General features: G+C 52.1%; 1 protein-coding gene across 1 annotated transcript in view; it reads left to right on the top strand.

Annotated features, from left to right (window-relative positions):
* Nucleotides 1–23,766, top strand: part of MYOM3 (myomesin 3) — a 48,917-nt gene extending 25,151 nt beyond the window's left edge. Inside the window, exons 17-37 of the mRNA XM_057700037.1 lie at nt 1,229–1,350; nt 1,730–1,917; nt 2,152–2,278; nt 3,397–3,575; nt 6,278–6,392; nt 7,322–7,478; nt 8,197–8,306; nt 10,009–10,053; nt 10,744–10,880; nt 12,600–12,744; nt 12,898–12,957; nt 13,348–13,415; nt 14,984–15,094; nt 16,827–16,914; nt 17,435–17,473; nt 17,720–17,828; nt 18,974–19,137; nt 19,366–19,402; nt 19,584–19,606; nt 21,198–21,253; nt 22,263–23,766. Of these exons, the coding sequence (XP_057556020.1) occupies nt 1,229–1,350; nt 1,730–1,917; nt 2,152–2,278; nt 3,397–3,575; nt 6,278–6,392; nt 7,322–7,478; nt 8,197–8,306; nt 10,009–10,053; nt 10,744–10,880; nt 12,600–12,744; nt 12,898–12,957; nt 13,348–13,415; nt 14,984–15,094; nt 16,827–16,914; nt 17,435–17,473; nt 17,720–17,828; nt 18,974–19,137; nt 19,366–19,402; nt 19,584–19,606; nt 21,198–21,253; nt 22,263–22,523 (2,341 nt within the window). The 3' untranslated portion in view covers nt 22,524–23,766. The remainder of the gene's footprint in view (nt 1–1,228; nt 1,351–1,729; nt 1,918–2,151; nt 2,279–3,396; nt 3,576–6,277; nt 6,393–7,321; nt 7,479–8,196; nt 8,307–10,008; nt 10,054–10,743; nt 10,881–12,599; nt 12,745–12,897; nt 12,958–13,347; nt 13,416–14,983; nt 15,095–16,826; nt 16,915–17,434; nt 17,474–17,719; nt 17,829–18,973; nt 19,138–19,365; nt 19,403–19,583; nt 19,607–21,197; nt 21,254–22,262) is intronic.
* Nucleotides 23,767–25,107: the final 1,341 nt, after the last annotated feature.

The raw sequence follows: 25,107 nt of genomic DNA, 5'->3' as shown, positions 1-25,107 counted from the left end.
TGATGGCGTGAAGGGAGCTCAGCTGGGCAGCGGGGTCTGGTCCACCACCATTCCACAAGCTCCTCAGTATCTGGCTCACAGGAGATGCTCAAAAAAGACCTGAATGCATGAATAATGAGTGGACAGGTGCTGCGCAGGGATTCAGGAGACCCGGGCTTGGTCCAGGTTGTTCCTAATTGGCTGTGTGCTCTCGGCTCACCTCATTCCTTCTGGGGGAGCCCTTGCCTGCCTGTAAAATGAAGAAACTGGACAGCTTGATCCATAAGGGCCTCTCCAACATCCCAACATTCAACTCCCCAGGGTCAGCTGGCCAAGGGAAGCTCCCTGTAGAACAAGATTTGCTACATGAAAATGTTGATACGTGAAAAGGGAATGGAGGTTCACAATTTGGGAACAGGAGGGACTTCCTAGGTGGCACGTGGTTAAGAACCCGCCTGCCAATGCAGGCAACTCGGGTTCGATCCCTGGTTGGGGAAGATCCCACATGCTGCCGAGCAACTAAGCCCATGCACCACAACTACTGACCCTGTGCTCTGGAGCCCATGAGCCACAACTATTGAGCCTGTGTCCCGCAACTACTGAAGCCCGCTGATTAGAACCCGTGCTCCACAGCAAGAGAAGCCACCAAAATTAGGAGCCCGGCACCACAATGAAGAGTAACCTCCGCTCGCCACAACTAGAGAAAGCCCGTGTGCAGCAATGAAGACCCAGTGCAGCCAATAAATAAATAAATAAATTTATTTAAAAAAAGAGAGAGAGACGGAATGGGAGGATATTGTTCCCTAAGCCAGAGTGTCCTTGTATGTCTCTGGCTGACAATTCTCTTTGGGGGTCTTTAAAAGGACTCTGTGTTTTAGAGTCACAGCATCCATGCAGATAAGAAGAGCCATTTGTTGTGTTTCCAGGATGAGGCCCAAAGTCCTAGAGATCTACCAGATTGCTCAGTTCAAAGGTTGGCTACCTGGGCCTTCAGTTGGTACCTTTCCCAGCATATTTGCGTCTTAATGATGGGCTCTAGGAGCCACATCCTTTAAAACCTTAAGGACCTCATGCTCCAGGGGACAGGCATCACTTTGGGTGCAGGGGCAAGGTCTTTAGGTAAGAACTGAGGCCTCAAATCCTACCACGCTGGTGGCCACTTATCCCCGCAAGATTGTTCTAGAAAGTTCAGGTATGTCTCCAAGCTGTTGGTTTGGCCATTCCTGAAGGCTGTGCATTTCTCTCGCAGGTTTACGATTCCTGGGCTGAAGACAGGGAAGGAGTATGAGTTTTGTATCAGGTCAGTCAGTGAGGCTGGAGTTGGGGAGAGCTCAGCCGCCACGGAACCCATCAGGGTCAAGCAGGCTCTAGGTAAGTCCAAGGGGCAGTGGCAGCCTGCAAGCCCCTGGGGGCAGCCCCAGGCTGGGCAGAGAGTGGCGGAGCTGATCGACCACCTCTTGGAGGGCCCAATCCCAAAGACCAGAGGGTAGACGCCTTCTCAGGGGATCTGGCGCTGGCCCTGACCACCCCTTCTTTTGGGGAAGAAGGAACAACGGCCTGAGACCAGCTCGGAGGCCCAGGTGCCCTCCACATAGCAGAGTTAGCGTTACCTGTGGATGCCACTGGCTAAGTCAGTGCCCCCAGAGCAGGGTGGGCACCCACTGGGAGAGGCTTGTTGCCTCCCTCAAGCCCCACTGCCAGTCTGGCCGCCCCTCGGGAACAGTGGCCCTCACCCCCTTGCCTCCCCTAGCTATACCATCTGCTCCGTATGACTTCGCCCTCCTGAACTGTGGGAAAAATGAAATGGTCATTGGATGGAAACCCCCTAAGCGGCGAGGAGGCGGCAAGATCCTGGGCTACTTCCTGGACCAGCACGACTCGGAGGAGCTGGACTGGCACGCGGTCAACCAGCAGCCTGTTCCCACCCAGGTTTGCAAGGTGAGGCTGGAATGCGGCACTGGCCTGGTGTCCTGACTTGTGCAGGCAGAAACCAGAGGTCAGGGTTGGAGGTTCTGAGGCTGAGAGTGGCCTCAGGTTCCCTTGCCTCGATAATCCAGCTAATCGTCAAGTGGAGACCAATCTTGTTTAAAGCTCCTATAGACCTCCTGCTGTGAACCTTGCCCCCTGCCTCCCCAGCCTTGGCCTTCACAGTCTGTGTTTTTGCTCTTCAAGATCAGCAACCTTCAAGAAGGCCACTTCTATGAGTTCCGTGCCCGGGCAGTAAATTGGGCAGGTGTTGGCGAGCTGTCGGCGCCCAGCAGCCTGTTTGAGTGTAAAGAGTGGACGATGCCCCAGCCAGGTAAGCAGCTGGGAGGTGCCGAAGCCCAGCACCTGCCCTCCCCCACCTCCCCAAAACTAACCAATGAGATGACCACTACTGCTGGCTCACTGTGCATTCAAGCTTGTTCTGTTGGTCCGAAACCCCAGACCCTGCCCCCTGTAACCTCTGACACAGTCTTAACCCTGTCAAGTCAAGAGCTCCGACCTCGGCCATTGACTGGCCCTGTACCCCCATCCAAATTACCCTCTAGCTCAACACCGCATCTGAGCTCTGATTCTCACTACAGACAAATCTCACACCCCAAAGGCACACTTCTAGGTGACCAACTCATCTCAGTTTGCCCAGGACTTTCCCGGTATTACCACCGAAAGCCCCGTCCCAATCCTGGACAAACAGGGCATCTTGGACACCCTATGCACCACTCCCACAGCCCCATCAGCTTTCTCACAAATTAGCCCTTCATCTCCCCTGTAGGAAGGAAGGATGACAGCCTTCCATCATTCTGTTCAACTCAGTTCTGTTTTCTGCACAAAACCTTTACCTGAATGGCGGATAATCACTACGTGTGATGCTTTAGACAACAACAGTTCTAAACAACTGATATTTATTGGGTACTTACTATGTATTGACACGTTCCATAAATTATGTCATTAATGCGCACAACAGCACTGATTTATAAGAACTATTATTATCCCCATTTTACAGATGAGGAGACAGGAACATTGAGGCTAAGTAACTTGCCCAGAGTTCCCATAGCCTGAAAGGGTGGAGCTGGGACATGAACCCCAGTGGTCTGACTCTGGAGGCCACACCCTGAGCTTCTACATTAAACACTGAAACGGCAAAGAGATTAGAAGGATGACTGCTGTCTGGGACGGGTGCGGAGGATCAAGGTTGTTTCCCAGAGGAAGTGATGCTGAGCACACTCTGAAGAGTTAACTCTATTTCAGACCAAACCAAGCTTTGCCACGAAGCCAAGGCCAGCAGTTCCCCACTATGCCCAGAGCAGGCACTTCCAGGCCTGCCTGGCTGGGACTGAAAGATCGACAGCCTGGCTGACTTGCCACCCGCCCACTGCCTGAGTGTCTGGCTGGTTGCCTGGCTCCCATCTCCTTCTCTACCCCATCTTCCCACAGGGCCCCCATATGATGTGCGGGTGTCTGAGGTGCGGGCCACCTCCCTGATGCTGACGTGGGAGCCCCCACTGTACCAAGGGGCTGGACCGATCACAGGCTACCGCATCAGTGTCCAGGAGGAAGGCTCTGAGCAATGGAAGCCGGTCACTCCAGACCCCATCTCTGGCACCCACCTGAGGGTGAGTCCCTGCCCCTTCATCCTCTGACCCACCCTGAGCTTTCCCTGCCACAGGATGTGGCAGGACTGTAGAACATCAAAGCTGGAACGACCCTCAGAGATCACTGCCCTCACCTAATGACAGCAGAGGACCAGAGAGGGGGAGTGGCTTAGCCAGGGTCACACAGCAAGTTAATAGTAGGTCTGGCTGGCAGGTTGGTCTTAACCTGTTGCATGAGGCGCAGATTCCTCCCTAAAAACTCACTTATAATCAGCAAGGTACATCAGCATTTAGATATGCACATCCCTTGAGCTGGGCATTCTGCTTCTAGGATTGAACTGCAGAGAAATCATTAGTCAAGTGTGCAAAGACCTGAGGACTGTGATGCTCATTGTAGCGTTGTTTACAAAGGCCAAAGTTAGAAACAACTTAAACGTCCATCAGTAGGGCATTTTCTTAAATAAATCACAGTGTATCCTTAATGTGGACTCAGTGCCAGGGAGTGTAAAGTCGATGATAGTTTCAGGAGTGGCAATGGTGTGAAGAACGGAGTAGAACTACACATATGTTTTGACATAAAAATATATCCACCATATGTGGCTAAGAAAAAGAAAAGCACCCATACAGATCAGGATATTTATATGTTAGATAACATTTAATATATGTGTGTCATATTGTATATTAATGAACACATAGGCATATATATGTTTCTTAATTTAAATGAGAAGCAAACTCTAAACTCTTTGGATGAATAAGAAATCTAGCAGAATCACTGGTTTTATGCACCTGCAGTGGCTGTTTTCCCTTCCACACGAGTAGAAGGGAAAGTACAAACCATACTCTCCTGGCATAACATAGACAAACTCACGTGTATTTGTCATGTCAGAAAACAAAGGTGTCCATTGAAGCATTCCTGGCAGACGCAAATTACGAACAGACAATCCACCAGGACCTCAGACTTCACAGCATCCATCTCTGAAGCCAGCATGTCTCACAGGCCTTCTTTGTTTAGGGAAAGTTTGCAAGGAAAGTTCCATGATGTGTATTTGATTTTACCTTCTGCAGCTCTAGGGAGAGAGGGAATATTTTCTCCAGTTCATTTTCCTGAGGCATCTTTCACCATCAGGCAAGAGGGCGTGTGGGTGTCAAGACCACATGTTAGCACTCTGTTAGCATCAAGAGGAAAGAAAGCAGGCTTGAGAAGCTCAAAACAATGTGGGAAGAAGATGCTAACATGCAGAATATGGCACACGTCATGTTTCTGCACGGTTTATGGGTACTTACAAGTCTAAATGGATTTTTACAAAATTGTCAATTCTTGTCATCTCTTGGGATGGGACTGCCAGGAGACCCTTACTCCTTCATTTTATATTCTTCTCTATTGCTTTAATAGTTCCTCCAACAGGCATGAATTTCTTTCCTAAGGAAAAAAATTAGAATATTTCATTTTGAAACAGTAATATTAAGGCTCTCTAAGACCTAATGAAGGAGGGCAAGCTTCAGCCTGTGGAATGCTCTGAGATGCAGCAGTTTCTACCCCCATGGGGCCCCGCTCCCTGAAGTACAGCTGGCCAGCACTGGACAGCTGGCCCATGGGAGCCATGAGAGATGGATGGTCCCTCTGCTTCCCACACAGGCTGGCCCAGGGCAGGGGGGCCTCAGTGACTCGGCACCATTTCTGCATGTGGATGTCTGGCCAGGATTCACACACTCAGTCATTCACGCAACACTTCTGGACATCTCCTTGGTGCCAGTTCTGGAACTGAATCCTAGACATAAAAAACTGAAGTCACAGTCCTTGGGGAACAGGCAATTACAATGCTATGTGTCATATAATCAAGGAGGGTCCGAGGGATTCCGGGAGCTCCAAGGAGGAAGGTAATAGACCCCTCCTGGACCCGTCCCAACTGTCCAAGCTGAGTGGCCAAGGGTGAGTTGGAGTTGCCAGACCAGGAGAAAGGGAGGGCGTTCCAGGCAGAGGGCTCAGCAAGGGCGAAGGCAGGGAGGCATGAAGCAATGTGAAGAACGGAGGGCCCTGAAGAGTCAGGTCGTGAAGGGCGTGCAGAGGAGGGGACAGAAGGCTGAGAAAGGCTTTAGGTACCCAGCCTCGAAATCTGAACTTTACCCTGAAGGCCACTGAAAGAGTTCAGCGTACTCAGACTGGCATCTTGGAAACATTGACAGAGGGCAGGATCGACTGGAAAGAAGGGTCCAGAGGCAGAGGCACAAGTCAGGAAACTGCTGGACTCATCCGGGTGAGAAGAAATAAAGCTGCGGTCACAGGCATGGCTGGGACACAGAGAGGCCACGTTCAAGAATATTAACGAAATAAAATAGGAACTTTGGATGAGTAGAGCTCAAGAAAAAGATGTCAAAGATGATCCCTAACCTTCTTTCTGAGATGACAGATGGAGGAGAGGCCAGGGGCGCAGGAAGAGAAAGGGTTTTCTTGTTAGGAGGCTGAGGATGAGTTAGGCTCCCAGCAGGTGGAGTTCCAGGTGTCACCGGCGTGGGAGGTAATCTCAGTGGAGAGGCTCGCCTGAGGCTGGAACTCGGGAGAGCACTGTGCCCCTAGCCTGCCCCCCACCCTCAGGGCAGCCGGGCCCTCCTGGGGGTCCACGAGGAGCAGGACGATCAGTGCCCTGCAGCCCGTGGCCAGAGCTGCGGGAAGGGCAGGTCTTGGCCATCCTCGGTGCTCACTCTTGCCCCCTCCCTTCCCCCAGATTTCTGACTTGCAGCCGGGGAAGACCTACATGTTCCAGGTACAGGCTGTGAACTCAGCGGGCCCAGGGCAGCCTTCCATGCCCACCGACCCCGTACTCCTGGAGGACAAGCCAGGTAGGGGCAGGGAGGAGGGAGCAGATCTGCAGCAGAAAGACAGGACCTGCTGGGCCCGCCCCGCGCCGCCCCCACCTTCCTGCCCCTCATTTCTTCCTGCCTGTTTCTCTCCCAACACCCCCTCTCATTTATTTCTGTGGAATCCCAAGATAGGAACATATGGTTTCCTTCTATGCGAAGGGCCTTCCATTCTTTATATGCCACGTTCCTAAACTCATACACCTCTTCGTGGATATTTAAAAGAATAACCAGCTTCATTTCGGATACGCCGGGTGGCTTTGCCTGCCTTGCAGTCACAGCTGCCGAGGTCCCCTCCTACCACACACACCAGATGCTGCGCTGGGTCCTTACACTGTCTGGCCCTCCCAACAAGCCCCTGAGGGAGCCGTCATCGTCCCCACTTTAGAACTGATTTTATTGTAGCTCAGAGAATTTAAGTGACCAGGTCACGCAGGTAGTGTACAACGGAATCACTCAGCTCTCCTCACTATAAAGTGTGTTCTTTTTCCATTCTTTTAATTATTCACTCATTCAGCAAGTATTTGGTGACACCCACACTGTACCGGGGACACAGCAGTGATGAAAAAGCAAGGTCCCTGCTCTAGTGGGGAGAGGGGCAGGACAAATGGACAGTAAACAAGTAAATGATGAAAAGGCGATACGTGCTGTAAAGGAAATGAAACAGGGTGACGGGGTGGGGCGGGCATTACTTTCACCAGAGTGGTCAGGGAGGGCCTCTCGGAGGAGGTGACATTTGAACTGAGAAGGAGCCTGATCGAGCAAGGCACTGGAGGCCACAGCAAGGAGTCTGGGGTTTATTATCTTATTCAAGTGCAAATGGCAGCCACTGGAGGGGTCAAGCGGGGAGGAGCCTAACCCGGTTTATTATTTCTAAATGTCCGGTGCCCTCCACTGGATCCTGCCCGCAGATGCCCGAGAGATCGAGGTCGGTGTGGATGACGAGGGCTTTATCTACATGGCTTTCGAAGCCCCCGAGGCCCCTGACTCCGCGGAGTTTCAGTGGTCCAAGGACTACAAGGGCCCGCCGGACCCAGAGAGGGTCAAGGTCGAGGAGGAAGTTAACAAGTAAGTAAGGGGAGGGGCAACACGACCAGTCCACAGGCCCCAGATGTTGGCGGAGGAGTGGGCAGAAGCTCCTGGGTAAGACCACCCGGCAGGACCCCCGGATAATGAGCGTGAGAGGGCTGCTTGGTCTCTCATGAAGGATGCTGACGGCCACCTCGGGGAGAAGTGAGGGAGGGTGCACTGGAGGGGCTGAAATGGGGACATCCACTTGGAGATCCTTTTTCTGTAAGGAGTACGTGTGCCTCTGCGTGGGTGCCTCCAAGGAGATACTCAGGACTTGGTTTCTAGCCTGGGTACCAGCGACTTGCTCTTGCAAGTTCTCTGCGCACAGCTTCCTCATCGGTAGAAGAGGAGTTAGGATGTCAAGTGCCCCCAGGCCTCCCTCCTCCACCCCCAGTAGCTCTGGCCTCGGACTGTTCAGCAGGAGACAAAGCTGATGACTCGTGCCCTGGGGGGAGAGGCAGACCTGGGGGGTGTGGCCAGTATGAAGACTGTTCCAGAGAGCCTGGCTAGTGAGAGCCATTGAGGGGTGGCAGGCCAGACTTGCCCTGGGCAGAGAACCCCAAGGAGGTGTCAGGAAGCAGCCGCCCCTGCTTGCTGGCATGGCCAGAGTCTGGGGCTGGGATGCAAGGCTTCCAAAGCCGACCGAGACACCCCAGCTCCCAGGTCTCCAGGGCACAAGGCCCCTCTCACAGCCTCTGCTCTCCTGTCTCTGCAGGTCCAAGATCATCCTGAAAGAACCCGGCCTGGAGGATTTGGGCACCTACTCGGTGGTGGTCACTGATGCTGACGAAGATATCTCAGCAAGCCACACGCTGACGGAGGAAGGTGATGCCCCTGTCCCACTGCCACCTCCCCAGAGAGGCAGACCCAGACCCAGAGTCCCAGACGCAAATACCCCAGAGGCCAGCAAGAAACAACGAAAATGAGTAAAGCCAAGATTTCCAGAGAAGTAGGCCCTCACCCACCCATTCAGTCAACCAGCCAATGAATAAGTATCTGTTGAGCACCTACCATATGCCAGAGACTGTCCTAGGCATTGGATTACATCAGTGAACTCAGCACACAGAAATCCCTGCCTGATGGAGTTCACACTCTTCTTGTTTCTCTCTTTCCTTTTTCTACTTTTGATAAAAGCAAAGATGCCAGTGAATTATTTCACTTCCTTCCGTAGCCTAAGAAAAACAACCGTGTAAGTGGAATGATAAACTGCAAATGGCAGGTGGTCTGAGGAATGAGGATGGCCATAGAGAGCAGTGGGGACTGTGGCAAACCAGAGAGGGGATGCCAGGCCTAAACAGTCATCCCTGACACTCACCCTCTGCTGTCTCCATAGCAACTGGGACAGCCCATTGTCCTCCCTGCTGATTACACTGGAGGCCCTTTGATTTTGCTAAGAAGCAGAAGCCGGGCAGGTCCCGATTCCAATTCCAGTGCCACAATTTCCTGGCTGCCTGACCTTGGGCAACTTATGACACCCCAGTTTCCTGGGCCTCAGTTTCCTCATCTGTAAAAGGGGATTATAATCCCTGCTGCCCCAAGTGAGACAATGTTGTCATACGGATAGACTTAGGTGATTTCATGCAAACTAGAGCCATCCACCAAAGCACTGGATGGCTTTGTTTCTAGACTGGATGTTTGCCATGTGTCTAGATTCATCATACTAAGGGCTCTGGAGCTTATGAGGGGAAATGAGATATGAGGCCTGCCCCTGCCAGTCCATTCATGCAACGTGTATTTATTGAGCACCTGCTGTGTGCCAGACACTCATGTAGGTCAGCTTAGCAGGAGAGACAAACCCAACACAAAGAAGCAGTCAGCAGTGAGACCGCACTCTGCCGACCTGCCCTAGGCAAGTGTAGACTGAAGTGTTCATTGGCGGGGGGTGGTGTGGCGCAGACCCTCAGACACTAGGGCAGCGTGGCGCAGTGGATTAACAAGGGGGCTTGGGTGGCAGATAATAACGTTCACCCCACAGCCTGGTGTGAGGACTGCTGAGATCACGCAGAGCCTGGCACACAGTAGATGCTTCTCTGGGGAGGTGGCACTTGATAGGGCTTTTTAAAAAAAAAATTGATTTATTTACTTATTTATTTGGTTGTGCCATGTCTTAGTTGTGGCAGGCAGGCTCCTTAGTTGTGGCACATGGGCTCCTTACTTGTGGCATGTGAACTCTTAGTTGCAGCATGCACACGGGATCTAATTCCCTGACCAGGGATGGAACACGGGCCCCCTGCATTGGGAGTGTGGAGTCCTAACCACTGCACCACCAGGAAAGTCCCTTGATCAGGCCTTGAAGGACAAGGAGAATAAGCAATCCCAGGGTGGCCTGCGGCAGCCCCTGCGGCCCCCTCAGTGCCCCAGAGCCATGGCCCCCAGTGGTCATCATCAACCCCTCAGTAGCCAAGCGACCCTAAGCTGAGCCTCCTGGGACTTTCACCCAGTATGGACGCTAGGACGGCTCCCACGGACCCCACTGACCCCGGTATCTCATTCTTTTTGGTTTCTTCCTTACTCCCCCCTTTCCCAGAGCTGAACAAGCTGAAGAAGTTGAGCCATGAGATCAGAAACCCAGGTAAGCAGTCCAAGCCGCCAGCTTCAGGCAGTCCCGCCGGGCACACCGCGCTGTCCTGAGCAGAGCTGAGTCAGCCAAGAGCCAGAAACTAGCCTGGGGGGGCAGAGGATGGGAGCACCACGGGGCTGGAGGGTCAGAGACCCAGGGAGTCCTCAGTCTGAGAAGGGAAAGGAGTGGCCAGCTGGGAGCACATGGGGTGAAAGGCAGGGCAGAGTGGGTGGTTTCTTCTTCTTCTTCTTCTTCTTGGATTTTGGATCATCTAAACTCCTGTTTCCCTCTGCTGGCCAGGAGTAGTGTGCAGTCCCTGGGGCAGGGGTCACAAACTTGGGTGCATGTTGGAATCACCCCAGGGGCTTTCCAAAACCCCGATGCCCAGGCCACACCTGAGACAAATCAGAACCTCTGGGGCTGCAGCCAGACCTGCTGGTGTTTTTGAAAGTCCTTGGAAATCCAGTGTCCAGCCAGGATGAAAAGCACAGTCTCAAAGCTGTGGGAGGAGGATGAATTCCCTGAGAAGAATTCAATCCAGGGTGACTGAATGCACCCCAGACCCTCACCCCAGTTGTGTCTCCGTCAGACTCTGAAGCCCTTTGCACATTAAATGCCCATAGTGTGTTCAAGGTGGGGCTGTCAGGAGTGGGGAAGGGAGAAGTGTTCCCTACCCACCCCTTCCTGTCCTCTGCCTCCCAGTGATCAAGCTGATCTCCGGCTGGAACGTTGACATCCTCGAGCAAGGAGAGGTGCGGCTTTGGCTGGAAGTAGAAAAGCTGTCTCCGGCCGCTGAGCTGCATCTAATCTTCAATGAGAAGGAAATCTTCAGCTCACCGGTAACTGGGGGCTCAGAATCCCTAAGTGAGGTTCCTGGCCCAGGAGGTGGCCTCGCAGGCAGTGGTGTCCACTGGCCGCACCTCCCCTTCACAGACATTTCAGAAATGGCCACCTGATTTGGCTGTCAGAGTGATGGGGTAGGAGTGGGTGCAGCTGGATTTTAGTACCTGGGGGACGGGTGGCAGGGATGCTAGACACTTTTGCCAATGCAAGGGACACTCCCACAAAGAATTTCCCATGCCGCCCACAATTTTTGAGTGTCCCACCAAATATTCGTAAGATGAAAAACCTACATTCGTGCTTATAATTTTCCAAGCCTAGACCCTAACTCTGAGATATAAACAAAATTTTTTTCCAGTGTTAATATACACCGAATAGAAATTTTTTATTCTAGTAGCCACGTTACCTATGCTCTTTCATTCATTTTCCTGTTCTTCTTGTACAGAAGAGTTTTGTTTGTTTGCTTTTTGGCTTGTGGGATCTCAGTTCCCCAACTAGGGATTGAACCTGGGCTATGGCAGTGAAAGCCTGGACTCTTAACCACTATGCCACCGGGAACTTCCCTGTACAGGATAGTTTTAATCTTTTTGCTTTTCTTACTTAAGTTCAAACCAATTCATTGTAAATCATGCAACACCAGTGAGAGTATCTGAGCACCTGCATATTGAAAAACATTTATTTCCTTTCTATTAGTTGTAGTATTACATTGCTTTTTAAAAAATCATATGTGAAGATAAGTTGTATTAGTTGAACCATATGAGTTGCCCCTACTCAACTGTTTTTATTTACAAACATGCCAATTTCAATCTCATGAGCGATTCAATCATGAGATGATCTTATTTGTGAACTTCACCTCCAGATGGCCAAGTCGCCGTCATTGAATATGTGTTATAAAGAGGGGAGCTGGTTCTGACAGAGGAGAGAGAGCTCAGGGCTAGATGTCAGAAGACTCATATTCATCTCCTGTGGGTTGCGTGCAGGTTGTGTGCCCTTGGGCAGGTCTCTTCACCTCTCTGTGCCTCAGTTGCTGCATCTGTACAATGGGGCTGGTTGCCCTAGGCTCAGGAGGAGCATCTGAAAAAAAATAGGTCTGAAAGTTGTGCAAAGATTAAGCATGACCTTGGCTCATGGTAGAGGAAGTATAACAAAGTCTGGACTCTTGGTACACCACGCTGAGACCATCAGATGCCCCTATAGATAAATAAAATAAAACTAGACTGTTCTCTCAAATCATGCATACAAGTAAAGCCAGAGGGAATAAGGTCCTAATTGTGGAAAATCAAACATTTGAAAACTGTTAGAATGTGACAAAATGTAAATGTGTTAATTCTGGGTAGCAGGTGCACAGGCTTTTTTTGTATTATCCTTTACACTTTTATGGGGGATTTTTTTCTATTACATTGCAAAAGTAGAAAATAACCAAAAAACATGGCGCAGTAGGAGGTTGGGGGATTATTGTTAATTGCAGCTGATTCAAGCACGCAAGACTCTTTCCAGGGTCTGCCAGGCCCCCGTGTGTTCTCAAGGGCCGCGTGTGGAGACAGCCCAGTCTCCACACAGGAGAGGGGTACCCAGGGCCCTCTCCCCGGTCTCTGAAGGCTTCTAACTCTGCATATTATCACCCCCAAGTCCAACTACGCCCCGATTTGCGCCCCACAACACAAACTCCCTGGAGTTGGAAAAGGGCAGAAAAGACTCTCGGGTTTTGTTCTCCCCAGAACCGCAAAATCAATTTTGTCCGAGAGAAGGGCCTGGTGGAAGTTATCATCCAGAATTTGACTGAGGATGACAAAGGGTCGTATACTGCTCAGCTCCAAGACGGAAAAGCCAAGAACCAGATCACCCTGGCTCTGGTGGATGACGGTCAGCCGTGCCCTTCCCCTCCCCCGCCCCGCCCCGCCCCACCGCATGCACCCAGCCTCAGCTCTCAGCCCTCGGGTCTCTGTCCATCCTGACGCCCCACTCTGGACCTGCGCTCCTCCTGGTTCACGCCAGTTCTCCCCTCTGTGTTCACAGAGTTCGACAAACTTCTGAGGCAGGCAGATGCTAAGAGAAGAGACTGGAAGAGAAAACAGGGTAAGAGCTGCTAGGGCGAAGTTCAAAAACCTCGGCCACCAGGCCAGCGGGCAGCGCTGGAGAACCGCTGGGCAAGCGGATTAATAGATCCCTCTGCCCTGCTGGGCCCCCGAGGGAGGGCCACTGCCGTTCCATCCAGTGCTGTCCCCATGCCAGAACGAAACAGCACTTGTCCAACCCTGAGAGTGAGCGCCTCCTTAAATTTTGCACCCGGGGTGCCTCCCTCGCCTCATCCCAGTCCCCTCCCTGGTGGGGGCAGAATCTCAGAATCCGAGGGGCCAGCGGTCATTAGGTGCCCCTCCCCAGCTGCCTTCCCCTGTCTCGCCACCAGATGGCGCCCGGGCCGAGCCTGGGACTCAGACCGCTGGGCGTGTTGCTCTGCCCTCACAGGTCCGTATTTCGAGGAGCCTTTGCAGTGGAAGGTCACGGAGGACTGCCGAGTGCTGCTGACGTGCAAGGCAAAGCCCTGCCCCCAGGCCCAGTGGGGCCAGACCTGTGGTTGTCCCCAAGCCCCGTGGGCTGTCTTGCCCCACTCCCGGAAACTCCATATCCTGCGCTAATCTGATCCGGACCGAGTAGAGGAAGTAGCCACAGGGATTTTGCATTTAACCGGAAAAAAAAAAACCCAGGGAGCAGAGTTAGTGTGAGTTAGTGTGCTCTGGGTCCGCCTTGAGCTACATCTCCCAGCTCCTCTGGGAGGGGTTCTGGGGGCCAGGGGTCTGGGAGCAAGCAGGGCTCTATGTGACTCCCTGTGTCTGTGAGTAGCCTCGCCAGACACTGTGCTCAGCGATTCAGAGCATTATTTTATCTCATCTGGGAGAGAGCCATTATGATCCCCACTGTAGGATGGGGAAGTAGCTCAAGACAGAACGGTAAGAGGCAGAGCCTAGACCCAGGTTTTAACCGAGTGTGTCTGACTCCAAAGCCAGTGCTCCTTCTCAGCACCCTGCAGCCTTTCAGATAAACGGGGGAGGGTGGGGTAGGGGAGGGTGCACTCCCAGAAGCATATCCGTTTAGCAAACTGAAGCACCTGCTCTGTGCTGTACATTCTGCAAGCACTGGGCGTACAAGGATGAAGAACTGGTCTCCTTAGGCTTCTAGGATCCCACAGTCCAAAGCAGGATCATGGGAAAACAGCATACCTCCTGCTGTGATGGAGATGTGCAGGAAATTGATTGCTTATGGTGAAAGGGCACTCTGGGGTGCATAAAGGAAGGCTTCCTGGAGGAGGTGACATAGGTATTGACAAGGGTAGGAAAGGAATCAAGAAGCAGAGAGAATAGCATTAGCAAAAGTCCAGAGTCCAGAAGCCATCAGAGGAGAGCTGTAAGGAAAGGGTTGGCTGAGATTTGGTGGGGGAATGGGGTGGGGGGGAGGAGGGAGAGACGGTGGGGGGGTCATGTTTGTATAAAAAAAGTGTTGCAGAAAAACCGATCCCACGAGAAACCAAGCACCACACTCGGAGAGTTGGAGAACTCAGGTTTATTGAGCCGGCAGACCCAGACGAGCTAACGCTCCAAAATTCTGGGCCCCATTTCAGGGGAGTCTTCTCCTTATATAGGTTAAAACATACAGCTATAATTGGTACAAACTGATTGGCTACAAATTTCTATAGGTCATAGGCAGTTACAGAGTGAGGGGGTTGTCATGGGTTACACACATGGTAGGGGGTCCTAACAGGAACTTGTAGGAGCCGGACATTCCATTCCTATCAGGACTAAGGTCGCAACTTGCATTCTCATATTGGTTGCAGGTTGAAGTTAATGGTCACTTAACAAGTCTATGTGCAAAGGGTTTCAAACAAAGGCTTGAGGGGGTCGCCTGAGAGTGAGAGACATTCTTCTCTTATCTGATCACTCTAGTAATTCATTTTACTGTTTAACTGAAAGTGGTGAGCAGGCCTTTACAAGATAGAGGAGGGTACGAGTATGGAAATTTCAATTTCCTCATCGAAAGTTCTGATGAACTGAGTCTTTACTTAAAAGAGAAAGCCTGAAGGAATCTCCTCATTCCCCACCTTCCTCAGGTGACCAACACCAAGAAAGAAACCCGCTTCCAGTGGTTCTTCCAGAAGAAGGAGCTCCCGGATGGTCAGTACGACTCGCAGACTGGAGCAGGGCTTCTCTGCATCAAAGAGGTAAGTGCAGCTCTGACCTCAGGGCTCACAGCCTCCAGGCAGTGCCAGGAGCACTGGGCAGAGAGTCAGGACCCGGATGAGGCAGGTGAGGCACTGAGCTCACACACAAACTTTAAGAGAACACTAAAAAGCTCAGTAATCAAGATAAATAATATTTCACGTGATATTTTTAATAAAATTAATACCAAAAAAAAAGACCATGGGGGAAAACAATACCAAAATTTTAAATAAAGACAGGCTCAGTAATACTGATTTTTCCTTTTAATTTGGATTCCAGTCCTGGCCCTGCCGTCCGCATGACCTTGGGCTGGTCACTGTCCCTCTCTGACCTCAGTTTTCATCTGTTACACAAGCGGGTCAGAAGAGATGCTCTCTCAGACATTCCTTCCTGCCCCTGCAGCCTGAGATTCAGGACAGGAAGACTGTCTCTGTGTGAGGCAGGTCTGGGCAGAGCAAAGAGGGCCTGGAGCTCACTTCTCCCACCCACGTCCTCCCCATGGCCCTTGGAGGAGTGTGACCTGGTTAAGACAGAAACACAAGGCTTATTCTGAAATATTCAGTGTTTTTCTGCCCTGCCACTGATTTCTGTGGCCTCACTGTGTGCCAAGGAGAACTGCGGGAAACACGGATTTGCTGACTAGGAAGGAAATAATGATTTCAGGGTCCTCTCCCAAATCCTGGCCAAGACGATGCCAAGTTGGCCTTTGTCACCACAGTGCAAATTCTTGGCACAGGGTTTGGCATCAAGGAGGTGTCTAATAGCTACTGAGTCTTGTCATAATCCTCAGGCCTATTGGTGCTGAACTTTCTGGCTTCCGAAGAGTTCTCTCCCTTCATCCTCACAGCAACTACAGCACGTAGCCAGGGCAAGGATTATGCCACCATTTTACAGATGAGTGAACTGAGGCCCAGAGGGTTCAAGTACCAAGATACAAGGCTAGATAGTGGGGTCAGAAGTCTCTCCAGTCACCCTCCCTGGGGTTTGGCTGGGACTTTGCAGCCTTTACTGAGGGGAGGGGGGCATATAGGAGAGGACTGTTGGTGTTTTCAGCCCTTTGATCCTCAGGTTAAAAGACGCTTCTGCCTAAAATCCTGCCTCAAAGCACACTATATAGAGGTGGTTGGGTGCAAGGGGTCCTTTAAGGGGGCAGGAAGGCAGATATTGCCCCCACTCCAGGCCCTGAAGGAGATGCTGTGTAATGAGAGGGCAAGGCTGACCTCTGACCTGGCTTTCAAAGCACAATTTCTTGCTTTGCTGAGTGTTGACCCAGGCTTTGCTTGGGGTTGACAGGCATGTGCCAGTGAGGACCCCCTTGTCCTGAGCAAAAGAATGCACGTTTCCTTCGGAGAGATGCAGAGGGGTCCCTCCATCCAGGGCCCCCAGGAAGCAGGGCAGCTCTGGTGGAAGGTGGGCCCTGCTCAGCCTGACTCTGCAAGGAGGGCTTGCTCTGCTCTGTTCAGAGCAGCTGCCTGAGAATCCCCATGCAGGGCATCTGGTTCTGCCCTCAATTCCCCTTCCCTGCCCCACTTCCAGGTCCAGACAAGCCCTGAGCTTGGGATCAAAGGGCTCTGGAGCTGGAAGGAGGCTTAGAGATCACCCATCGCAGGGGGGTAAACTGTGGCCCAGGGAGGAGGGTTAGGGTCAGGCCTGGAGCCCAGGCCTCCTGATTTGCTGTCCGTTGCTCCTTCTGGAACTCATGCCGACACTGCCTTCTCTCATCCTTCTTTCCAGCTGTCCAAAGAGGACAGGGGCATTTATAGAGCGGAGGTTTCCGACGATCGAGGGGAGGACGACACCATCCTGGACCTCACAGGTGAAGGTAGGAGCCGCCAACGTCAGAGATGGGCCGGGAGGGCCTCGCACTGAACCAAGAGATGCAGTGTGACCTGCAGGGGAGACTGTCTGCGATCCCCATGTCACTTGGGGCAGCCAAGGCCTGGGGGAGTCAAGTGACCTGCGCATGGCTGCACAGCTGGTCAGTAGCAGGGCCTGGTCTGTGTGACGCTGCTGCCTGTGTTCACTGCACTATCCCACAGCGAGCCCAGGCTTCAAGACCCAGAGCCTGGGTTCTCTGCTCTGCCCCACAGGAGGCCCCAGGCTCCTTCCCAGGCTGGTTGGCTCAGCCTGCAGGAAAACTGTCAGGCTGGCCCATTCGTGCTCCATCCGTGTTGCCCCCCTGCCCCATCAGTCACAGAGCCCCTTGGGTCCCCTCCCCACCCCTAAGCCTGTGTCCTGAGAGCTGCTTATAAGCTCCACCAGCATTTTCCAAGGATGGCCCCACCCGGTGCCTCCCTAGGGGAGCCCTATATCAGCTGACCATTCCCTCTGTCTCCCTCCAGCCCTGGATGCCATCTTCACTGAGCTGGGCAGGATTGGTGGTAAGCAAGCCCCTTCTTTGCCCAGCCCCGCCCTGATGCCACAGGGCCTCCAGGGGACCTCCAGCCATCCTTGGCTGCCGGGGGTGGGTTTAGTTTCCAGCCTCAAAGACTGGGGGAGACGTTCCTGCCTCCTCACCACACTGCATTCCCCCACCACACCCCAGAGCAGGGGCGAGCTCGCTGCCCCTGAAATGTGCTGCCCAAAGGGCCTTGGGGAAGACTCACCCTTCTCCTCTGCCTCCCCAGCCCTCTCTGCGACCCCGCTGAAAATCCAGGGGACTGAGGAGGGGATCCGGCTCTTCAGCAGGGTCAAGTACTTCAACGTGAAGTACATGAAAACTACCTGGTTCCACAAGTAGGTTGGCCTTGCCCTGGAGCCCTGGCCAGGCTGGAGGGGGCCAGCACCTGCCCCAGAGCCTGGTCCCAAGCACTTAGCAGAGACAGGGTCTTCCACCAGTTCTGCTGTCCACAGAGGGAGTCTGGGACAGTGAACAGCTGTTAGAGGCACAGAAAGGAGGCTCCCAGGAAAGGTGGGAACCCTGGTGCTAAGATCATTTTCCCAGAATATCCATGGCCACAGAAGGACCATTGTCTTAGAGCAGCGTCAGGGAACTGGGGGAAAAGAGGCCACAGGAATGAGAAAGAACCAGATGGTCAAGTGGGTCATGGTGTCCCTGTGGGTCTTTGCAGCCTTAGCAACCTCAGGCAGCCAGGCTGAGGGAAGAGGTGAAGGCAGTGGGACCTAGGGTGCTGACAACGAACAGGGCCAGGGGTTAAAGGCAGGATCAGGTATCAGAGACTCAGCCAGGGGCTAAGTGACCCCAGAGGGTTTGGGAGTAGATTTTCCCAGTGCTTCTTATTTGCACACTTCAGCCTTGTGGAGCAGACATTGCTACACCCATTCTATGGAGAAGGCTAGACTGACTCAATCACACGTGTCATGTGAGTGAGACCAAGGCCAAGTGAATTTCAGAACAATGAAGCTCCTTCTCTAGAGTTTCTGAGCCCCATAACTAAGCCCAGAGATGTCACTTCTGTAACAAAACACTGGGGGCATGGGCCAGGTGTCTTTAGGAATGAAATTTAAGTAAAGAAGGAAAGGAGTTTATATAGTTTCTAAGAGCTAGGGGAGAGTGATTGTGGGAAGAAATCCTGGGAGATTTTAAGATGAGAAGGATGGGGTGAGGAAGTGGCTCCCATACATGGGGTGGGGGGAGGTGGTCGCTGACTCTGGAGCACCGTTTCCTCAAAGTTCCAGCCTGTGGGATGTGTCACAAATACAGACTCAGCACTGGCACAAGGTTTGATGGATGAATGAATGAATGATGAATGGATGAGTGGATAGATATTTATTGAGTATCTCAGGGATGGTCACTACTTTTAGCCCACATATTGGGGAACAAAGCCCCAGGAGAGGAGTTTGAGGCAGGGGTGCCTGTAGCTGGACAGAGAGACAGCCTGTCTGAGCCATGTTAACCATTTCTTTGCCCTGACGTTCAGAGAGAAACGCCTGGAGAGTGGTGATCGGTTGAGGGCAGGCACCACCCTGGATGAGATCTGGCTCCACATCGTGGACCCCAAAGACTCAGACAAGGGCAAATACACCCTAGAGATAGCGGCCGGGAAGGAGGTCCGGCAGCTCTCAGCCGATCTCTCAGGGCAAGGTGAGCTCTCCGCCTTCTGTCCTCAGTGAAACCTGTTTAGAAAACCCATGGGGGGCTCTCCCATCTCCCTACCCAATGCTAGCACTGCCCCAAGAGAATGCTGGAGCAGAGTGCAGGAACAGTCAGCACTGAGCTCTGTACCTGTGGGTTGCAGGCGAGGGGTGGGGGAGGGGGTGGAGATTGGGGGTAGATGCCCTGACGCACCTTCTCCCCTTTTCCTTCTCGTAGCTTTTGAGGATGCCATGGCTGAGCACCAGAGACTGAAGTAAGTTTCCCCCACGTTTCCCAGTGTGATCAAGGCCCCTGGGGTGCATGAGCACAGGACCCTTCCTGGGAGGCCGATCAGCTCCACCTTTCCCCCATCACCCCCCCCCACACACACACCCGGGCAGGACTGGCCTTTAACAAATGAAACCCCAAACCATTTTCCCGTTTCTGTTTTTCAGAGCCTTGGCCATCATCGAGAAGAGTAAGTCCAGCCATATTTCTGTTGTTTCCATTTCTGCGTTTGGGGCAGCTTCCCAGCAGCTCATGCCTCCTGGCAAGTGGTTGGAATCCCAGTTCCCCATGGGGTCTGTGTGGCTCTGGGCTGTTACGAGCTGCTTGGAGACCTGGGCAGTGGCAGCATGAAGACAGGTGGATAAGGAGTCTGAGGCTACCTGAGACCAGGGGTGTGGATGCGCCCAGCACGGGCCTGGTGCCGAGTAGGCACATGGCTGATGTTGGTGGGACTCCAAAGGCAGCAGTAGACAGGACTAAAGCTGGCCTGGTCTTTCCGAGCAAGGCCTGGGAGGGGATGACTTTAAAGCTGAAGCTGGTTCTGGCTGTCAGGGAACTCATCTAATCCAGGACACAGCCTCTGAGCTGCCCAGGGGGACCACTGGGTCCATATGCTGGAGCTTCACCAGGTCCCCCCAGCCAGTTCTAAACCACCCAGTTCCAGGAAGCTGGCTTTCTGGTCTCACTGACCCAGCAGGTCAATGTAGGACTTGCCATGAGGGAAAGACTCCTGGCAGCAGAGCAAAGCAGCCCCAGACAGCCTGACAACGAGCAGGGGAACTGACCATGTGGGGCCATGCGTGGGAGGGGGGATTAGCCCTATATGACATCTTGTCCCTGAGTGTCCCCACTTGGCAGGAAGTGCAGGCCGTTCAGAACTGACATTTGTAAGGGGGCCATCTGGGGTCTGAGGACAGTGAGGAGCCCTCGCAGGGGCCGGCCACCTTGGTGGGAGGAGCGCAGCCGGGAGACCCTACTCAGCCCATCACACCTCCGTCTAATCACTTGCCCCCCCACCCCCATCCTGGAATGCTGAGTCACTGGACAGGATGCCACTTCCAGGACCCTAACAGAGGGGGCCTGAACTCACCATCTGTGGTTGCTGGGGCTTGTAGAGTCGAGTCAAGGGAAGTGGATCGTTGCAGCCTGCCGTGATGGGACTGGTGAACATTCCTGCCTACAACAGTGTCCCTCTCTGGGGCCATCCTCCCCCTCCCCACGAACCCTGATTCAGCATCCTTCTCCCCTACATCCGTTGCACAGACTCCAGCCACTTCAGGCTCTTTGCACTTGCCTGATCGTGGTCTAGGGTCCGTTCCCACAGCCTCAATTGTGACATGGCTTTCTGCTTAGTGATTTACAACTATTCTCTTCCTGCCCAACAGCCATGACCACCAGGTCCCCTCCCTTGACCAGAGTCAAGCTTCCTTCCTATTCACTCCCTGAGCTGGTTCGTCACATCTGTTGTGTGCATTTTGCCAGTTTAAGGCTCAGAGCAATCTTGTTCACCTTCTCTCCCAGTCCTCGATGGGAGGGGCACCTGACTATCACCTCCAGGTACCACCAGTCATGACAGTTACCTCAAGTCAATGACCGAAACACATTATGTCCCCATCTTCTGTTTATAAAGGCAAGGAAATAGTATAATACAAGTTGTCCACCCAAAATGATGCAAATAAGAAGCATCACTTCAAAATAAACCTGAACTCAGTGGAACCTGCTTCTCGGAAGCAGAGAGCAGGAAAACATTTATCACTGGAGGTCTCGTTTTTCCCTTCCAGATCGTGCCAAAGTGGTGAGGGGCCTGCCGGACGTGGCCACGATCATGGAAGATAAGGTACTGATCTTATCTCCAACCCACAGCCAGCAGTCCCACCCGGGGTTCCCTCTGGTATCCATCAAAGACCATGAAACAACGAAGCCCTGCGGATTCCAGAGCCAAAGGGGCTGCATCCGCCAGAGTCTGGCTGAGTGACCACGCTTCACTGGTCACACGCAGTATAAAGGAAAGGCACTGAGTCTGGTGTCAGGCCCGTGGGGGAGGGTGGTGACAGGCCCATGCTCACCCCGGCTCTACCCCATCTCTCCAAGTGGCCCTGGGTGTCACAGACTTCTCTCTGTAAATTTCAGTTTCCATAGGAGTTCAACTGGATGTTACCTAAAAAGCCCTTTCAGGACTGAAATTACGCAAGTCTAATATTCTAGAAAAATGATAGCTAATGTTTGCATGTTGCTTACTTTGTGCCAAGTCCTATTCCATTATTTAACCATCAAGGCAATCACATGAAATAGTGTGTTATTACTAGTCACACTTTATAGCCGAGGAAACTGAGGCCCAGAGAGGTTAAGGGACTTACCTAAGGTCACACAGCTTAAAGGAGCAGAGCTGAGATTCACACCCAGGTAGCCCAGCTCCAGAGTATTTGCCCCTCACACTAGAGTGCTCCACAGAGAATTACTCTGTTGAGAAGTTTCAAACTCAATTCTTAAATCTTTATATTAAAGCAATCTAGGCTTATTTGCATGGTAAAATCATAATAAAATATACAACAAAAAGCAATAAAGCAAAGTCCAGGCCATTCTGGGGCAGATAATTGCTAAAGCAATAATGGCCTGACATTCTAACTAGTAAGTATTCCCGTAGAAATGTCGAGAGCGGAGGATGTGAGGTTATAGTAAAATGTCTCCCTTTACTCTTATTACTTTATGGGTTACGATAAAACACACATAATGAACTTATCACAAGGAGCAACTTGTACTGGGAGCTTCCTGGGAGCGTGAAGGTGATGCCAAGGGTTATTCCAAGGGGGTGAGACTGAGCGTTCCCTTCCTGTCCTTTCAAACAGACCCTGTGCCTGACCTGCGTCGTCTCAGGAGATCCTGCCCCTGAAATCTCTTGGCTGAAAAATGACCAGCCCGTCACCTTCCTTGACCGCTACCACATGGAGGTGAAGGGGTCGGAGGTCACCATCACCATCGAGAGGGTCAAAAGTGAGGACAGTGGGCGCTACGGTGTCTTCGTCAAGAACAAGTATGGCTCTGAGACGGGCCAGGTCACCATCAGCGTGTTCAAGCACGGGGAGGAGGAAAAGGTGCTGAGGGTGTGACAGTCAGAATCAGGCACAGCCTGAGGTCTAGTCTGCGAGGACGAGGAGGGTCAACCAGTGGATCACAGTCTGGCATGGGCCACGGGGCAGGGCAGGGGGGATTGGACAGGGTGGAACCCAGGACATGAGAGTGGGGTGGGTGGACGCACCAGAGTGGAGAAGCAAAGACCTCACTGGGGTCCCAGGAGGCCTCCAGGAAAACGGGATCAGCAGTGGACTTGGAATGGGAGACCTACATGCCAAACTGTTTCAACTCTAAACTCTCTGTGAGCCTTGCCTTCCTCATCTGTCAAATGGGAGTTTCTATTCCTAGGGATTGTTTTTGAAAACCCCTTGAAACCATACACCAGTGATTCTCAACAGGAGGCAGTTTTGTTCCCCAGGAGACATTTGGCAGTGTCCAAATTTTGGGGTGTTACACCTGGGGGTGTCCACTGGTGTCTAGTAGGTAGAAGCCAGGGATGCTGCCAAACATCACAGCTCCCCACCACAGACAATTCAACCCTAAATGACAGCAGTGCTGAGGCTGATGCGCTCCGCCATAGACGGACGTATCACAATACCCCTCTCTTAGGATACTGTATTTTCAGTTCACTTAAGTTCAACAAACATTCATTTGAAGTCTAGCGTGTGCCAGGTTGCAGATGGCCTTGGGAGCACAGAGATACACAATATGCAGGTCCTACCCTCGAGGACACCTTAGCCCAGGAGGAGAGTCAGACCTGAGTGCAAATGACTCCAGGACAAGTCAGATGGTCAGGATTATAAAGCAGGTGCAAATAAAGTTCTACTGGTAGGTCAGAGGAGGGAGACAGGTGTTCATCCCAACTGTCGAAGGTGAGCTTTAAAACACCTTCATGGAATTAGCAGAATTAGTTGTTGGGCCCTGAAAAATGAGTTGGATTTGGTGATGGTCACGGGAAGAGATTTCAGGAGCAGGGGATGGTGAGGCGTGGGGGTGGCACTGCCTAGGTGGCCTCGGATGCCAGGCTGGAGAGTTGGATGACCTTCAGGACTTCCAGCTCAGGGCCTCTGCCTGGCAGGACAGATACTGGTTGGCCTTGCTTGGTGGACCTCAATACAGAGCTGGGCCTTTCACCACACTCCAGTTTCCTTCTTTTTAAAAAGCAGATTGGGAGGGGTGGGGTTTATAAAGTTAGAGATGTTTGTTGTAAAATTTTGGAAAATCTTAAAAATGATGGAGAAAATAAAACTCATCCATACTCCCAACACCAAAACATAACACGCACCTCTGATTTCTGAAATGATTTCTGAATTTGAAGGTAAAATGAATCACTCCTACATTTACCATCTACACGCGCATCTTAGCATGATGGGTAACTTCTACCTACAGCGGCTACAGGTGCTGTCAGGCCAGGTGTTCAGTGAGGAGGGTGGGGGGCAGGGGTCCTGCGGTGTCCTGGCTGGGAAAACTTATGGAGAATCACGCAGGTCTTGTAGGCAAACACACCCAGGCTTGAAGCCAAGCACTCACTGTGTGATCTTGGGCATTTTTTTTTCCTTTGTCCAGGCCTCAGTTTCCCATCTATGAAATAAGAAATCTGAAAGGTTATTTTTGAGGGCCTTTTCAGCTGACACTAAGATTTTTATTGCTTCCCAGAATTTGATTCTCCTTTGCTTTTCTCTTCTTTTGATAATGTGTTGAAGAAAAAGGTCCCATCCTCGCTCGCCTTCCCAGTCTCATACTTGGAATCGTAGAGGAGACACTTGTCTTCTTTCGTGAGTCAGTGAAAAATGTCGCAAATTTCAAAGAAATCAGGAAGCACAGTATCTGTGCACTTTACCCTTAAAACCACAGCAGCCTGAGATGCTTATCAATGTACTTCCTCTTCACACAGAGCACCTCCCCTTCTCCTTCACACAATCAATCGTCACTCCAACACAGGGAGGCAGGCAGAGATTATCATGATGACAATAAATCACGTAGGCACAGCACTTAAAAGTTTATGAATCATCCTCATGTCTCAGTGCTCATCAGATCAAATGGGACAGCATCACTGCCCCATTTTTACAGACGTGACAGCTGAGAACCCAAGCGGGACGTGGCAGAGTCCGGACATGAGCAAGAGTCCCTGGGTCCTGGTTCAGAGGACGTTCTGCTCTGCCACACTGCCCATGATCAATGCAGAGGAGTACACGTAGCCCGGAGGCCAGAGGTGAACTCTGCCTAAGTTCTCAATAAACCCTTGAGAATCGCCAAAGTAATGAATGAGCAAATCAGTGAGCAGGCGGGTAAATAGAGGTGGCTTCTTGGCCCCATTGTCCAGAAGAGTTAAATTTTCTCCAAGGGGCGGGGGGAGGCATTGAAAGGGGAGAACGGTTCACAGCAATTTGTCATGAGTTCTTCCCTGAGAAGCACCGATCCTGCCTGTTGGCCATGATGGCGCATGGTGTGAGCGCCCCCTGTTGGTGGGGGGTGGGTTTTGCTCTCTAAGAAGAAGCTCAGAAGCAGTGCATCATGGGGCTGGAGATGCTGCGAGCTTCTTGATTTGGTGACAGGCCAATATGGGAGCAGGAGTTGGTCCCTGCTGTGCTGCATATGGGCAATTTCTCTTTGTCCAGT

Source organism: Hippopotamus amphibius, chromosome 1, assembly GCF_030028045.1.
Source record: "Hippopotamus amphibius kiboko isolate mHipAmp2 chromosome 1, mHipAmp2.hap2, whole genome shotgun sequence".
NCBI classification, from domain to species: Eukaryota; Metazoa; Chordata; class Mammalia; order Artiodactyla; family Hippopotamidae; genus Hippopotamus; species Hippopotamus amphibius.
The sequence above is the reverse complement of the archived record's forward strand: the minus strand, read 5'-3'. Positions and strand labels throughout refer to the sequence as shown.